Source organism: Neovison vison, chromosome 6, assembly GCF_020171115.1.
Source record: "Neovison vison isolate M4711 chromosome 6, ASM_NN_V1, whole genome shotgun sequence".
NCBI classification, from domain to species: Eukaryota; Metazoa; Chordata; class Mammalia; order Carnivora; family Mustelidae; genus Neogale; species Neogale vison.
The window spans coordinates 142962636-142978547 of NC_058096.1; the positions used below are offsets into that span (position 1 = coordinate 142962636).

The 15912-nt window shown below is 41.4% G+C and overlaps 1 protein-coding gene across 1 annotated transcript in view; it reads left to right on the forward strand.

Moving 5' to 3' along the window:
- The window catches only part of KCNH8 (potassium voltage-gated channel subfamily H member 8), a 385054-nt gene that overhangs the window by 130543 nt on the left and 238599 nt on the right, over positions 1-15912 (forward strand). The window contains exon 2 of the mRNA XM_044252531.1: positions 2358-2591. Within this exon, the coding sequence (XP_044108466.1) occupies positions 2358-2591 (234 nt within the window). The remainder of the gene's footprint in view (positions 1-2357; positions 2592-15912) is intronic.

A 15912-nucleotide genomic window follows, 5' to 3' on the forward strand; every position in this document is an offset into this window, starting at 1 on the left:
CAGGAGTCGACTGAAAAATGGTTTCTGAAAATGCATTAAAAGCTCCTTCAGGATGTTTGAGTACTTTGCCTGTGCGATGTATTTGCATTTTCTAAACAATCTCTCCACCAAAGTTTTAGAATGGGAAGAGGAAGGGAAATTATGGCTAAAGAGGGATCCATCATTGTGTGAAGTTACTGGGTAAAGACCATAACGCAGTAGGAGGATGCCTACATCTGGACCTCCCTGGGAACTGGTGCAGGTGCATTACTGATCTTCAAGGGCAGAAACTGCATGCAAAAACTTTTTGTCTCTACACCTGCAACAAAGTCCAACATGTAGTCCACAGTCAATAAATGCTTCTGCAAAGTGTGGCAGAATTAAATATTAGTCTTGGATAATTTAATTCACTCCCATGGCTTCAAAATAGGCCATCAAAGGCTTCCCAATGTAGAGCTTTAGCTCTGGCTTTTCTCCACAGGGAGAAGGGTGTCTGGGAGGGTAGACCAGCCAGCCCAGCTCAGGCAGGAGGTAGATGGGAGCACTAGAACTGGCATTCTGGGCTCAGGGGCTGGTTGGAGCAAAGCTGGATGGAGTGGATTTGGTTGATAGACGACTATGGAAATGTGAAACAGATATTTTAAAAATGGATGAGGAAGCCCACAGAAGAGATTGCAGTGCTTGACCTACTAGCCATTGGAAAGTATGTAGAATTCCTCTTTTCTCATGGCATGTAAGGCAGGCTGTCTACTGCAAACTTTTTTTTTTTTTTTAAATACTGTTTCTTTGAATAGGCAATATATAAAGCGTTTAGTATAACATTCAAAGGGCATAGTAGATGTATGGTAAAAATAAGTGTGCCTACCACTTTGGCTAAAGTCACTCTCTCTAAAGATAGCTACAGTTGCCAAGTTATTCCACTTATTTTTAAGTACACACAAGTATTTCATATTGGATACACATATATTTGTTCATATGTGTTTATGTATTTTCAGACAAATAGTTCATCTAATAACATATTATATTGAATCTTGATTTTTTTCATTTAACAACTTATACTGTGGTTCTTTCCATTTTTACTTGTGTTATTTTAAAAATCCCAGCCTCTAATATTATCTGATACAGTGTCCAACATTTGTTTTATGAGAGAATGAATGAATTATTTAATAATAGTCCCTAATTCATTCTGAACCTAAAGTCACCTATGAACAGGTTTTTATAAATGCCTTCTCTGACAGCCCATCTCCAATATGCATCTTTTTGCTTATAAATATCATACCCAAACCTCAAAATTAGTATCAGAAGAAATTCACCCAGCAGGAAGCTTCCCTGAATATTGCCTCTCATGCTGTCCCCCAGGAGTTCTTTCCAAGCACCTAATACTCTGCTATTTTTGATTGTCCTCTGATTCTTACTTGTTAACATAATAACCTCTGATTCTTACTTGTTAACATAATAATCATAACATTTGGCTGGCTCAGTCAGTTAGGCATCTGCCTCTGGCTCAAGTCATCAACCCAGGGTCCTGGGATCGAGTCCTGTGTCTGGCTCCCTACTCATCAGGTTCCCTCTATCTCCTTCTTCTCACTCTTGTTCTCTCTCACTATCTGTCTCTCTCTCTTAAACAAATAAATAAATAAACAAACAAATAAAATATTTAAAAAAAAATTCCACAAAGGTGTGACTAACACTCAACAATTTTTATTGAATACTTATTTGTATCAGAGACTTCACTAAGCACCTTCTGTACATTTCTAAATAATTCCAGCAACACACCTTTCTCTCCCTTAATGGGCAAATTCCAAGCTGTGGTCCTCTGTTACTTCTAGGGTCCCTATATGACCTCAGCTGCCATAGCAATAAAACCCGCTTCTCCTACCCTTTATTACCTTTCTTTCCTTCCCTTTCTCAATTCCCCACTTGCTTACTTCCTGAAGTTATCTGCCCAGTAAATGTCTTACACTTGAATCTCCGTTCAGGGTCTGCCTTTAGTGAAACCAAACCTAAGGAAACAGGAGATTAGTGTGTGAATAACTTGTTCAAGTTTATGTATATACATCAAGTGGCAGATTCAAGGTTTGAACCTGAAGCCAAGCCCAAAAGTGTCCTACCTGGACTGCCAGCTGGGGAATAAGTGCCTCAAAGCAGACCAATGAATACTGTATTCCTTCTGTAGTGTGTTTCAAAATGCAAGCCAAAGTCAGAGCTTACTACACACTTCCGCTGCTCCGTGTTTTGGAGTGTCTTCCCACCCTAGCACATCAGGACCTGCACTGTTAGCTAAGTACACAAGCTCATAATTTGTTACTGAAACTGATGGAAAAGAAAGAGTTCCTCATGCTCATGTGGTGGCTGAGTGTCTCCTTGTCATTTTACAGATAGCAACTTCATCCTCGCGAATGCCCAGGTAGCTAAGGGGTTCCCCATAGTCTACTGTTCTGATGGCTTCTGTGAGCTCGCTGGATTCGCCCGGACCGAAGTCATGCAGAAGAGTTGCAGCTGCAAATTCTTATTTGGAGTTGAAACCAATGAACAGCTGATGCTTCAAATAGAAAAGTCACTGGAGGAGAAAACGGAATTCAAAGGAGAAATTATGTTCTACAAGAAGAATGGTGAGTGGCTTTCTTAGACAGGTGCTTCTCGGGCAGTTGTGAAGGGTCACCTTCTTTCAACTCAGTAATGAATCCATCGCTCCCATTAGGGTTAATGGCATTTCACGTAAATATACAGACTGTTACTGTTACTGAAGTTCCACAAGTGACTCAGGCAATAGCCTGGTTTCAGCCTTTAGCTGCATAAACTGCTTGAAAGTTTAGCATTAGAATTCTAACTGTTCAGTGTTAATATATTAACTCAGTGAATGTATGTTAAAATAAGTTGTGTTACAATGTTACTAGGTCATTCTTAAATTGCATATTAGATATGATAGTTGTTAATGTATTATTAATAGATGATCTTATCCAGGATATTCTCCAACTGTATGCCTTTAAGAACCACATCTCAACCTCAGTCATTAAGGCAGAGGCTCAGGTGTTCATGCGCAGAGAAGGAAATTAATTTAAAGGGCAACAGCATAGGCATTTTCTCTTCCAGTTCCCTGGCCACAGAGACTTTCTCACTACTTTTTTAAAGACAAAAATAAGAGACACATGGTGTAACTCAGGGTGGGAGTAAATTTGCCTGGACTCAAGGCTGCCACTGAGGAAATACGAAGTGTTTTCTTGTGGCTGCGGTTTTGTGACACTTTTCTAAATGAAAGAAGATGTAAGCATGGGTTTGGAATCTGCAGTACTGGGAATCTATGTAGGAATTGGTTTCATTATCTCATGGGCCCTGGTGGTTGGGATGAATCCAAGAGGCATTATATTGGGGAACCACTAAATCAAAATTAGAACAGATTGTCATTTTCAGTTTCTAAAATTCTATCTCTTTCTCTAATAGTTTTTCTAAAATAACATTGCTTTCTGAGATTTATCTGTGCTCATGGCCACCAAGCTAGAGAACAGACTTCCCAACCTATTTTGCAGTTGGGCTGCACCTGTGACAAAGTTTTGTCTCATTTGCCAATGATATGCAAGAGAATGACTTACATAACTCTTAGGAAAAATCCCCCCAAAATACAGTTGTTTGCCCTGTAATTTCTCTTCCTTTCCCATTATGTTATGGACTGAATTGTTGTCCTCAAAATTCACATTAGAAGCTCTAACACACACTGTGACTATATTCAGAGAGAGGGTCTTTAAAGAGGTAATTAGGGTTAAATGAGATCATAAAGGTGGGACCCCCATCCAATATGACTAGTGTCCTTATAAAAGAAGAGATACCGACAATATGGGCATACAGAGGAAAGGTTATGTCAAGACACAGTGAGAAGGCAGCCGTCCACAGGCCAAGGAGAGAGACCTCAAGAAATAAACAACCCCATCAGCATCCTGACCTCCATTTTCAGCCTCCAGAATTGTGAGAAAATAAATCTCTGTGGCTACACCCCTTCTGTGATGTTCCATTAGGGCAGCCCTAGCAAAGCAGTACATGTGGGTCAGAATGTTCAGGTGAAGCCACAAAGGCAGCTTCAGCCATTTGTCAAGGGTGACACCATAGAGGAGTGCAGAGCAATAATATGGAAGGAGCCTGGGTCTTGTTACAGATCCATCCTCCCCACCCCAGACAAAAGCAAGTACATTCTCATCTTATTAGAATAATTTCATTTTGGGGTCTTTTTGTCACGACATCCAAGTTGCGTTCTAACTCAGGTTTTCTCAACTTTGGCGCTATTGACATTGTGGGTTGGTAATTATTTGTTTTGGCACTTCAGGCCTCTGTTTTTGCACTCAGTACTTAGTTTTGGGGTCACTGTCAGGAAGAGGAATAGGGGCCTGAACATGGGAACTGCATCTTCTTTTATAACTTATTTGTCTTTGGAGGACAGTCTTTGACCATGTAAATTTTGGATACACGGTAGTCATGAACTAATGGAGAGGAGCATTCTGGGAAGGACGGAATATCCAAGGCTTTCACATTAGAAACATAGTTCAGACCATTGTGTCCTTCCCAGTGTCAATAGATAAGGCCTTTGTGGCAAATATGATAAAATAAAAGGACTTCAGCTTTGTGTAATTATACCACAGTCACTGAAGAGTGCCTGAAATAGAAGAAAATGGGAGATGCCGCAGAGAATGCAGACTGGTTGGGAGTGATAAAACCAACATCAGTGGAACAGAGTGAAAAGGGATGTCCTTTGTCTAAATTATCTGCTGACTGCAGACTTGTCCTTCTCAAACAGGCACCTTGTACAGGGGATTCCAAATCCATCCAAGTGTCTTCCTTTTTAAGCCACCTCCAGATATCCAAATGTGGCAACACTGAGAAAGATTTAGGCCAAGGAGGGGAATCTAGATGGGAAGCCCAAAGGATGGAGACTTTAGAGGCCAGAAAAGTAGAAAATATGGAGCACATTGTGGGAGTCAACACCCAAAAGAATTTCCTGAGCCCAGGGTTTTATAAGATGTTTGCAGGCTTTTAGACCTCTTTGGGTGGAAATCATTAAAGGCACCAGTCCCCTCTAAACCAATCAATATGGATATTTGCCTGACATTTTGAGCCAATAAATTGATCCAGTTACACGTGATTGAAAACTGCTGCCTCTTCTATGATAATCAGGCTGTATTTTAGCTATTTTTGTATCTCTCTCCACATACAACAGTGAACCTTTGATGGCACAACCTATGTCCACATGTCTAGTGTGTAGAGCTTGAGTTCAGAGCAGTGTCCAACAAATGTTTGTTTCACAGTAAGTGCTTGCTGATTGGAATTGAAATTGATCATCTGAGGGACCTATGGATACTTCAGAGGAAGTCTGGATTTCTGATTATTTTTAATAATAAACATATGCCCTTAAGGGTCCTCCCTTGATAGAAGGGAGAAAATGCCTTCTATCAAGGCATTTTCTTCTAATTTACTTTAGAAAAGAAATACTTGTTTCTATTCTTTCTAGATACATTTTGACCATTTGCCATTGAGCTTCTTTGCCCACCAGCACCTCAATGCTTGTCTTGTTCTCCTCACCTCATGGGAAAAGGCTGCTCTTTCTCTTCCTGCCCTGGCCTGTAATTCTGATATCCAGACCTGAGGTTGGTGATGTGCAGCAGAACACTCTAAATGTTCAGGGCATCTATTGGGACTTGACACACTGCTATCAGGATGGCAAATATGGCTATTCGCTAAATTCAGAGGAAAATCAAAGGAGGAAATTCTCACTGGCAGAACCCCAACTCCTAGTCATGTTTTCAGTCTATAAGTCTCCCTCCTTTTTCTCTCTACCCCACCCTAAAGATAGCCCCTTCCTTCATACTTCACAGGCTGAACACCCCTATCCTCTTCAGGAAAACTTTATTGTCTACCCACTAGATTTGTCCACCCTGGAGGGTCTGAATAGGGAAAAGGGTGGGACATAGCATTCTCCAGAAGAATTCATGCCCCAATGCAGAGTAATTCAGCCCAAATTAAAATAAAACCATAAAGGGATTTGGAAGAATAGGTCACATCTGATCCCTTTTCTTACCTCTGCTGTAACATTATGCGTCCTTCTCTCTGAGTTACTGTGATTTCTTCTAGATAATTAAGAGAAAACAGACATATATAGATCTATATGTAGACACACACACAGCCCTTCTAAAATATAGTTATTAAAGAGAGTATAATCTTTTAAAAAGTCAATAATGATGACAACTATAAAAATAATAATGACTAACACTTAAGCAATATTTACTGTGTACTAAGCACTTTCTCACATATTTAACTTTTATTTATATTAGTCCATTTAACCCTGGAACAATTTTTTTTAATTTTTTAATTCAAATTTTAATTTTAAGTTAAACAAACAATGCAATATTGGTTTTATTTATTTGCTTATTTATTTGAGAGAGAGAGCAAGAGAGAGCAAGAGCACGGGGGAGAGGCAGAGGGAGAAGCAGACTCCCTGCTCAGCCAGGAGCCTGAAATGGGGCTGGATCACAGGACCTGGAGCTCATGATCTGTGCCGAAGGCAGACTCTTAATCATTTGAGCCACCCAGGTGCAGGTCCCCCTGCAATATTGGTTTCTGGAGTAGAATTCAGTGATTCATCATTTACATACAACATCCAGCACTCATCACATCAAGTGACTTCTTTATTTTTTTCTCTTTAATGATTTAATTAATTTACTTGAGATAGAAAAAGCAAGCAGGAGGAGGAGCAGAGGGAGAGGGACAGTCTTTTCTTGGTTTCTTGAAGCTTGTTCTCTGAGCCATCTCAGAAAAAGCTCCTGAGAACGGTTTTCCCTGAGTTCTTGCATTTTAGTAACAGTGTGCCTTTGGCCTTTAGACTTGTAGATCAATTTGCTGAAAATTAAACTTTTGGTCCATATTTTCTTCATTTAACTGACTCAGTGATATTATTCCCTTGTGTACTGGCATAGAGCATTATTTTACCTTAAAAGTGTGGCTATTTAACTATCTTGGTGTTTTGTCCAGGATGTTCAGTGGATTTAAGTTATTTTATTTTGTTTTATTTTTATTGATTTTTTAAAATTTTAACCCGATATTTTTAGTGGAGTATATTTTGACATAGGCCATGAGCACACCTTTTTGTAAAGAGCCAGATAGTAAATACTGTATGTATTGCAGACCATACAGTCTAAGTCTTACGTACTCCTCTCTGTCATTGTAGTATGAAGCAACCCTAGAAAGTATGTAAATGAGTAGGTAGGCCATCTCCCAATACATCTGTATTCACAAAAATAGAAAATGGGTTAGATTTAGCTTTCACACATGTCGTAGTCTGTCTTCCAGACTCTAGGTTTTTGGCTAAGTTTTTTAATGGTAGAAAGTTATATCCTCCATCATGGAAGACCTCCATGATTAGCTGATGAGCCCCAACCTATATATGTTAATCTTAGCATATCCTCTCTACAGAAATCTTATCTTTCAAGACCATTTTCTTTTTCTTTTAATTTATTTTTTATTTCTAAAAATTTTAATTCCAGTATAGTTAACATAGTGTTATATTTGTCTCAGGTGTATAATATAATGATTCAACAATTCCATTTATCACCCAGTGCTCAGTATAAGTACACTCCTTAATCCCCATCACTTATTTAATCCGTCTCCCCATCCACCTCTCCTCTGGTAACCATTAGTTTGTTCTCTATGGTTAAGAATCTCCTTCTTGAGGGCACCTGCGTGGCTCAGTGGGTTAAAGCCTCTGCCTTCGGCTTGGGTCATGATTTCAGGGTCCTGGGATCGAGCTCCATATCGGGCTCTCTGCTCAGCAGGAAGCTTGCTTCCTCCTCTCTCTCTCTCTCTCTCTGCCTGCCTCTCTGCCTATTGGTGATCTCTGTCTGTAAATAAATAAATAAAATCTTAAAAAAAAAAAAAGAATCTCTTTCTTGGTTTGTCCCTCTCTCTCTCTCTCATTTTTTCCCCTTTGTTTTGTTTCTTGAATTCCACATATAAGTGAAATTATATGGTATTTGTCTTTCTCTGACCGACTTCTTTTCCTTGGCATTATGCTTTCTAGATCCACCCATGTTGTTGCAAATGGCAAGATTTCATTTGTTCTTTTTAATGGTAGAATAATATTCCATTGTATCAAGCCCATAAGCCCATTTTCATATTAAATAGATCCCAGGAAGAAAAGTGCTGGAGGAGAACAAAAACATAAAAAGAAAATTAAAATGGCATAGTTGGTTTTACAAATATAATATCCTGATGTCTCAGTTTGCTAGGGCTGTCACAACAGAGTACCATAAACCAGCGGCTTAGCCAATAGAAATTTATTGTTTCATCATTCTGGAGGCTGGAAATCCACCATCAAAAGGTCAGTTGAGTTGGTTTTTCTGAGGGCTACGGGGAAGAATTTGTGCCATGCCTCTTCCCTAGCTTCTAGAGGTTTGCTGGCAATCTTCTGTGTTCCTTAGCTTGTAGAAGCATCATCCCAATCTCTACTTTGATCCTCACATAGTATTTTCCCTGTGTGAGTGGCTATGTCAAGATTTCCCCATTTATATAAGGACTTCTGTCATAGTTGATTAGAACTCACCTTAATGACCTCACTTGAACTTGATTACTCCTGTAAAGACTCTCTCCAAATAAGGTCACATTCTGAGGTAGTAGGGGTTAGGATTCTACCCTATGTTTTTGAGAAACAAAAGTAAACCTGAAACACCTGGTTACAGTCACATTAAATATACTACAATTTAAATGACTTGCCCCAAATTGTAAACTAGTAAACAAAGAAACCAAGCTACAGAAACATCATCTAACTTCAAGGTTCTCGCCCTGAAGCCACTGACTCTGTGGAAGTAGGGATGGTAACACTTCCTAGGGGCATTTTGCAAATCTCTGGGGATGTTTGACTCAATAATTGGGGTGGGGGACTGCTTTTGCCATTTAGTGGGAAGGAGTCAGGGATGCTAAATGTACTATAATGTATGGATTGGTCTTATAATTAAAGAACTGTCCAGGGTCTAACATGGATTTCTTTCTTTTAAAATTGTTTTTAAAATTTTATTGAGGTATAATTTGTATGCCAAAAATTACACGTATTTAATATATAAGACTTGATGAGTTTGGACATATACCTATGATATCAATTTTAGTATATGTGCTGCCGAAGTGAGCACATATACCTATGATACCAGAGCACAATCAGGATTCTAAGTGTGTCCATCACCTCCAAAAATTTCCTTGTGTTCTTTTGTGGCTGGTTTATTTGTGGGAAGAACACTTAACATGAGATCTCTCCTCTTTATACAAAGTGCTAAATCGGTCACTGAAGGACAAATACTGCATGATTCTACTTACATGAGTTATCTAAAATAGTTAAACTCATAGAAGCAGGAAATAAATTGTTGAGAGGAGGAGGAAAAAGGGGGTGGGGATACAGTTTCAGTCTTGCAAGAAGAGTAAGTCAGCGAGAACCACTGTATGACACAGTACCCAAAGTTAACAAGACACTACCATGCACTCTACGAGTTTCTAATGCCCTGTCAGGTTTTCCAGGAAGTAAAACGCTGGTTTCTAATTATCTGAACTTAGAACTTAACACACAGTGTTTTGGGCAAGGCTTTCCTTTCCCACTGAATTTCCAAGAAGAAAACCATAGTGTAGCGAGGAATGATTAAACTTTATCTTATTCCGAATTTCACCCATTTCAGAAACCTCTTGTCACCGACTCACAGTACTTGTTGCGGATGCTGTGCATCTGCTGGGCTCTGCACGCAGAGCTCTTGCATTCTGGGGAGTCTGCGTATGATTCGTCCTATTATCCAGTGGCCAAATCCTATCTTCTGTTGCAGCCAGTCACACCTGACCATTTCATATTGCGATGCATATTAGTTTATCAGAGGTGACCTCACTTTCATTTTTTGTTAGATTACTGCTAATAATATATAATGCTGCTTTTCTGAAAACAGTCTGTATAATCATATTATGATTTTTTCAGTTCTAAATAGAAAAGAGGGAAATACAAGTATTTGTCACAAAAGGAATCTTGAGTATGATAGCATTTTAGTTTTTTTTTTTTTTTAAAGATTTTATTTATTTATTTGACAGAGAGAGACACAGCGGGAGGGGGAACACAAGCAGGGTGAGTGGGAGAGGGAGAAGCAGGCTTCCCACCTAGCAGGGAGCCTGATAAGAGATCAGATTCCAAGACCCTGGGATGGTGACCTGAGGGGAAGGCAGACGCCTAACAACTGAGCCGCCCACGCACCCCTGAGAGCAGTTTAGATAACTCTTTTCATTCTCAAGGTCACTCATTCCTAAGTTACCTACAAGATTGGCCATGGATTTCTGTGTATTTTCTGAACTATTGCTTCATGTTTTTCAGTTGACTCTTTTTTCACATTCAGATTGTAAGCAAAAGAAAACTAAATCACTACTCTAAATGGAAAACTGGGATCACTAGCCTCAAAAAGAAGGTAACTATAAATAAACATGCAATGAGGGGTGCCTCATGGCTCAGTCGGTTAAGTGTCCACCTCTTGGTTTGGGCTCAGGTCATGATCTCAGGGTTGTGAGATCAAGCCTGGTTTCAGGCTCTGTGCTCAGTAGGGAATCTGCTTGACTTTCTTTCTCCCTCTTCCTCTGCCCCCTGCCTCAACGCTCTCAGGCGCACATGTACCTGTGCTCTCTCTCAAAGAAATACATCTTAAGAAAAAAAAAATGCAATGAAAACATTGTAATTTCACTTTGTGAAATTAAAAAAAATGTATATCACGAAATCTTAGTCATAATCAATCTAATATATTATAGTGTTTCAACCAGCACATGTTATTTTATTTAATTTTCCCAGTAAGAAATCAGGTAAAAATGAATTGTCTCACATTTACAGATAAGGAAACTGTAATGCTGAAAAAATTTTGAACACTTAAGTGTGTGGTATGTGATAGTCCTCAACTTGTCGAAACTTGGAAAAGTGCCTAGAAATATCAATGCGTTTTTCTTTTTTTCTTCTTAAATATAGTTAGATTTTCAACTTTCTGTGGTAATGGACTTTATGTATTTGTGACAACAAAAACAATTTATTTGCAATTTACTATCTGTTTAGGGTGGGTGCCGGGAGGAGGAGGAACCTTTGTTTACTCAGCTGCTAGATCTACATTCAGATGCACATCAGAAGCTGAAAAACTAAATTGCTCAGAAAATAAAAAGTAGTATGTGTTGCGGGGGTGAGTAGGGAAAAAGCTGGAACATTGAAGCTGAGGAGGCTTCTCTTTGGTGACCAAGGGTGGAAGAAGAGAAGGGGAGGTAGGAGATGATCAGAAGAGAAGATGAGAGAAAGAGTGAGAGAAATGGGGAGACATTGGTGGTGTCTTGTTCATTTCCCTCAAAATGTCTAAAGGTAGGCTAGATGTACTAGTTGCATATTTCACTTTCAATGTACATTAAAGCTAATAGACATTTACATGAACTACCAAAAATAATCTGTGTTCTACCAGGAGTATGCGTACCACCAGTTGGGTAACACATTGTTTTTACTCTGGTACACACGTAAACTTTCTGAATCAGACATAATGCACATTCAGTCTTATGAGGTCAGTTCATGATCAAAGACAAAAGGGAGGAGATTTCCTCCTGAACTTCCTCTTTTTTTTCTTTTTCTTTTTTTTTTTTTTTTTTACAATGAGCTACTCATAGCAGATAATTATAGTAAGGAACACTTTCCTTCTAACATTAAGTTTATATGTAAGATATTCTTAGTGTGTTCTGTTACACTCAGTTTTTCAAATGACTGTGCAGATGATTTTTAGAATATTTGATTAGGCCCTCCAGGTATTTAAGAAATGGAGCTCTATATAGGAAAAGAGACAAAGCCTTGGGATTGGAGAATGTCAAATGATTCTCTAAATTAACATTTTAAATGTGCCGCATAGTTCCCTCCCTATTACTGTTAAGAGATGGGCTTGTAGCCTTGCAAATAGAATGGTTTCATGTAAGATCCCAATTTCAGAGCAAGAGGTGTCATGCCCATCCTTGTAATAAATGAACAACAAGAAAATGCACTTTAACGGAAACTGTACTGTCTAAAGGATTGTCTTCTGTGGCTGTGGGGTTTCCCAGCATGGGCGTCACTCACAGTCACTTTAGCTTTCCACCACATCGAGAGAACAATGAGGCAAGCCAGCTGGCTGGGAACCAATTTCAACAAGAGTTAGAGAACAGGGTTTGAGATTACAGAAAATAAAAGAAAGTTTATCATGAGGTTGAGGGAGTCCTGGGGTGGTAGGAGAGGTAATTCTGAGGGAAGCAAGATCATTTTCCCTCCCAGCCTTACCCTGGACTCAGACCAGAGTCCTCGAGAAACAAAGCACAAAGGCAAGTATCATCCTTTGATGGGATCTCCTCTGACTGTTGAGACTGTCAAAGCCACAGGCATTAGCCTGGCTTGGGGTGGTCCTTTGGCAGCAACTGAAGGCTTCTCAGTGATCCTGGAGGACAGAGCTTAGAGTTTGCAGAGTTTAGAGTCTTGCATTCTTGGAAGTCAAGAGGACTAGATTGTTAGAGACACGCCTAGATTTTAGAAGTATTTGTTAAGAGCCCATTGGGGACTCATGTTTCCTGAAAAGCTAGTGAAGGTAGGAGCCTGGAAGGTTTGTTCCTGGGAAATGACACAAGCATGTTCTTACCCGTAGGCATGTGGAGTCAGGGAGGCAGAGTACAGTTTATCTCGTGTCCCAATTAACTATGAAAGATCCCCCCGGGGCTCCAAGCACCCCGGAATGGACCCCTTCTCAGGAGGAGACCCCCGGACCCAAAAACTAAGCCGAGTCCACTGATCAGATGCAAACAGCACGAGGTTTATTGAGTTGACACAGGTACCCGCGGGCGATCAAGTCTTAGGAAGACTCACGCGCCAGCCCTTTGTTTAGGGTCTTTTTATGGGGTTCGGGGAAGCGAGCGCATACGTACAGAAGCAGAAACATAGTTACAAGGTTCTTATTGGCTGGTTTGAATGTAAGGCATACTCGGTGTTTGTAGATTGGCTTTGAAGGACCCCGGCGCGCGAAGAGAAAGGTGGGGAGGGGGAGTGAGGAGGGGGAGTGGACCTTATTACTTAGCAGAGAAACATCCTGCCTACGTGACTAGGTCCACATACTTAGGCGACCCCCCTTGCCTACATGACTATGCACATAAGGTATCCTGTTTAAACAGGAGACCAGTATCACCCCCTAAAAGCCAAGCGGTTACAGAAAGGCAAGAGAGCGGTTAAACAATTAACTGGGGGAAGGGTCTAACAGGGGAAGGGCGAAGCCAAATGATTACAGAAAAGCCAAGAAGCAGTTAGTTAATCAATGGCTGGGGGGGGGGTGTCTATATGCGGAGTCTTTCAACTATTGATGTGCCATAGCTACCTCAGAATTGAGCGGCTTAAAACAGTGGCTGTTATAGCTTATAGTATTGTGGGTCAGGAACCCAGGCTGGACTTGGCAGAATGATTCTTCTTCCTTTTTGCAGCTGTTTGTTAGGTGGTGTTCAGATGGGAGATGATTGCATGTTCGGACTGGAGGACCTTGGATGATTTCGCTCGCTTGTCTAGCATCTTAGAATTCTGAGATCCATTGGGACAGTGGACTGAAGTGCCTACACAGAGCCTCTCGTGGAGGCCTCCAGGAGTCTAGTGTTCCATTGACCAGACAGAGACTGGAGACATTTTGTGACCCTGTTTAGGATGTCACTTGCATAAATTCTTTCATACTGTTTTGGGATTATGGTTGGAGCAGCTGCAAGGCTACCCACATTCATGAAAAGGGGACCTAGCTCCCAATCCCCCCACTTTTTTTTTTTTTGAAGATTTTATTTATTTATTTGAGGGAGAGAAAGAGAGAGAGCATGAGAGAGGTGAGGGTCAGAGGGAGAAACAGACTCCCTGCTGAGCAGGAGCCCAATGTGGGACTTGATCCTGGTACTCCAGGATCATGACCTGAGCTGAAGGCAGTTGCTTAACCAACTGAGCCACCCAGGCACACCCCCCCCATTTAAAAAGATTTTATTTATTTATTTGACAGTCAGTAAGAGAGGGAACACAAGCTGGGGGGTCGAGGGGTGAGAGAAAGAGAAGCTCAGGTTTCCTGCAGAGCAGGGAGCCCATGCGGGACTCCATCCCAGGACCCTGGGATCACGACCTGAGCCCAAGGCAGACACTTATTGAATGGGCCACCCAGGCGCCCCCTTCCCTTTTTTTAAAGATTTTTTTTTTTGGCTCCCAGCTCTTATAAAGGAGTGACCACAAATGGGCAGCCATGTTTTACAAACTTCACATCTAGATTTGTTGAAACGCATTTGGTGAAGGAGACAGAGCAAAAGTAGCAAGAGGCAAGAGGACATTTAATTCTCATGCTTATGAAATTTACAGTTTCCCTAAATGTCTGAAGGGCCACAATGAGGGACCACGCTTCCCACAACTAAGTGTATTAGAGAACAGTGGGTCAGGTTGCTGCTGCTTGCTTTCGGCTACTTTCCAGTCTGATTCCTCTGAGGTTTTACTTCGGACTTCGCATGCCCCAAAATAGCATTTTATGATGCTTTTATGATTCCATGATGATTCTCCAAAATGTCTGTTCAGTCTTGATAGAAGATGAGTATCTTCTATTTCTCTCCTGTGCCTTTTGCATTCAAGAAGGAAGGCTCAGAAATGCAGCTCCAGTAAACAGCCTTACGGTGCTGGGAACGGGAAGGTGAAGGGCTCTGAGAGGCGGCAGTGCATGTGCAGCCTTGGTCGGGCCGCGGCCTGGCAGTTCAGCTTTCCGCTCACGTGTAATGCAGGCTTCGTCCCTGGAACCGTAGGTAGGCTTCTCGGGCTGTTTCTCATGCATCTGGACAAGCTACTGTAAGAGAGAGCGTGTTCTTTGTGTGTGCCCACGGTGAGGGTTGCATTGTTGAGTTTCAGGTCAGTCCTCATACGGACGTGTTCATGTCGGCTATCCGGCCAGGGAGGTCAGAACCAGGTGAGACGGACCTATGGATCAGGCCTCAGTGCACTTGTCGGAACCGCCCAGTGCTGCCTGTCACGTGGAGACTGAAAGGTCCCTGTGCGCCTTCCCTTCTTCACAGGTAGCCTCCCTGACTCCACGCAGACGACTTCACAAGGCAGTAACACCCGGTCCTTCCTGCGTGTCCGCTGCCAGCCAAGCTCTGTGCTCTGCCCTTTGCCCGTGCTGTGACTTTAGTTACTCCTGGCATCAGTCCTTGGAGGCCAATGATTTAATATCCCACTTCACAGTTAAGAAACTCACAGAGAAACGAAGTGGACTCCTGATGGTTACACTCTCAGACACTAGGTCATGCTCAAGGGCATGGCAAACCTCAGCGTTGGGCTAGGGACCCCGTGACTCTGCCTCACCGGCTCCTGTCTGATGGGGGAGAGTGGCTGCCTAGGTGCTGTCACTAAGTCTCTGGGAAGACCTGGCAAACTGTCAAGGAAGGAACCTATTAAGTGACTCATTTTTGTACTGGTGGCTAGTCATGATTTCATCTTCATGAGCCAGAAATGAAGTGTAATTGCAAACAATGCTTGAGAATCTTTGGAGTGAAACAAGTTCCCTTTGAAATAAGAAAAGTTGTAAAGGTTCTCTCTCTCTGTGGTGCGAAGTAGGTATTGGAGGATCAAGCTCTGGCAAGGAAGGATCTTCCCACTATGTTTACTGTGCCCAGGCCAAAGATCTGCTTCGAATAGCTAGTAAAACCAGAGCAATATTGAGAATCGGAAAGGCTTGGGGTAGAATCTTCGCCATATACTAAGTATATGCACCAGCTAAGTGAGTTGGCTTGTTTAAGCCTCTCCTTGACCTTCTCTGAGTCAAAGACAGGCACCCTCAGAGAAGTCTGCTGGAGGACCAAATGAGATAACTCTTGCTCAGCACCCATTATTAAGAAAAGCTACATAATTTGTAG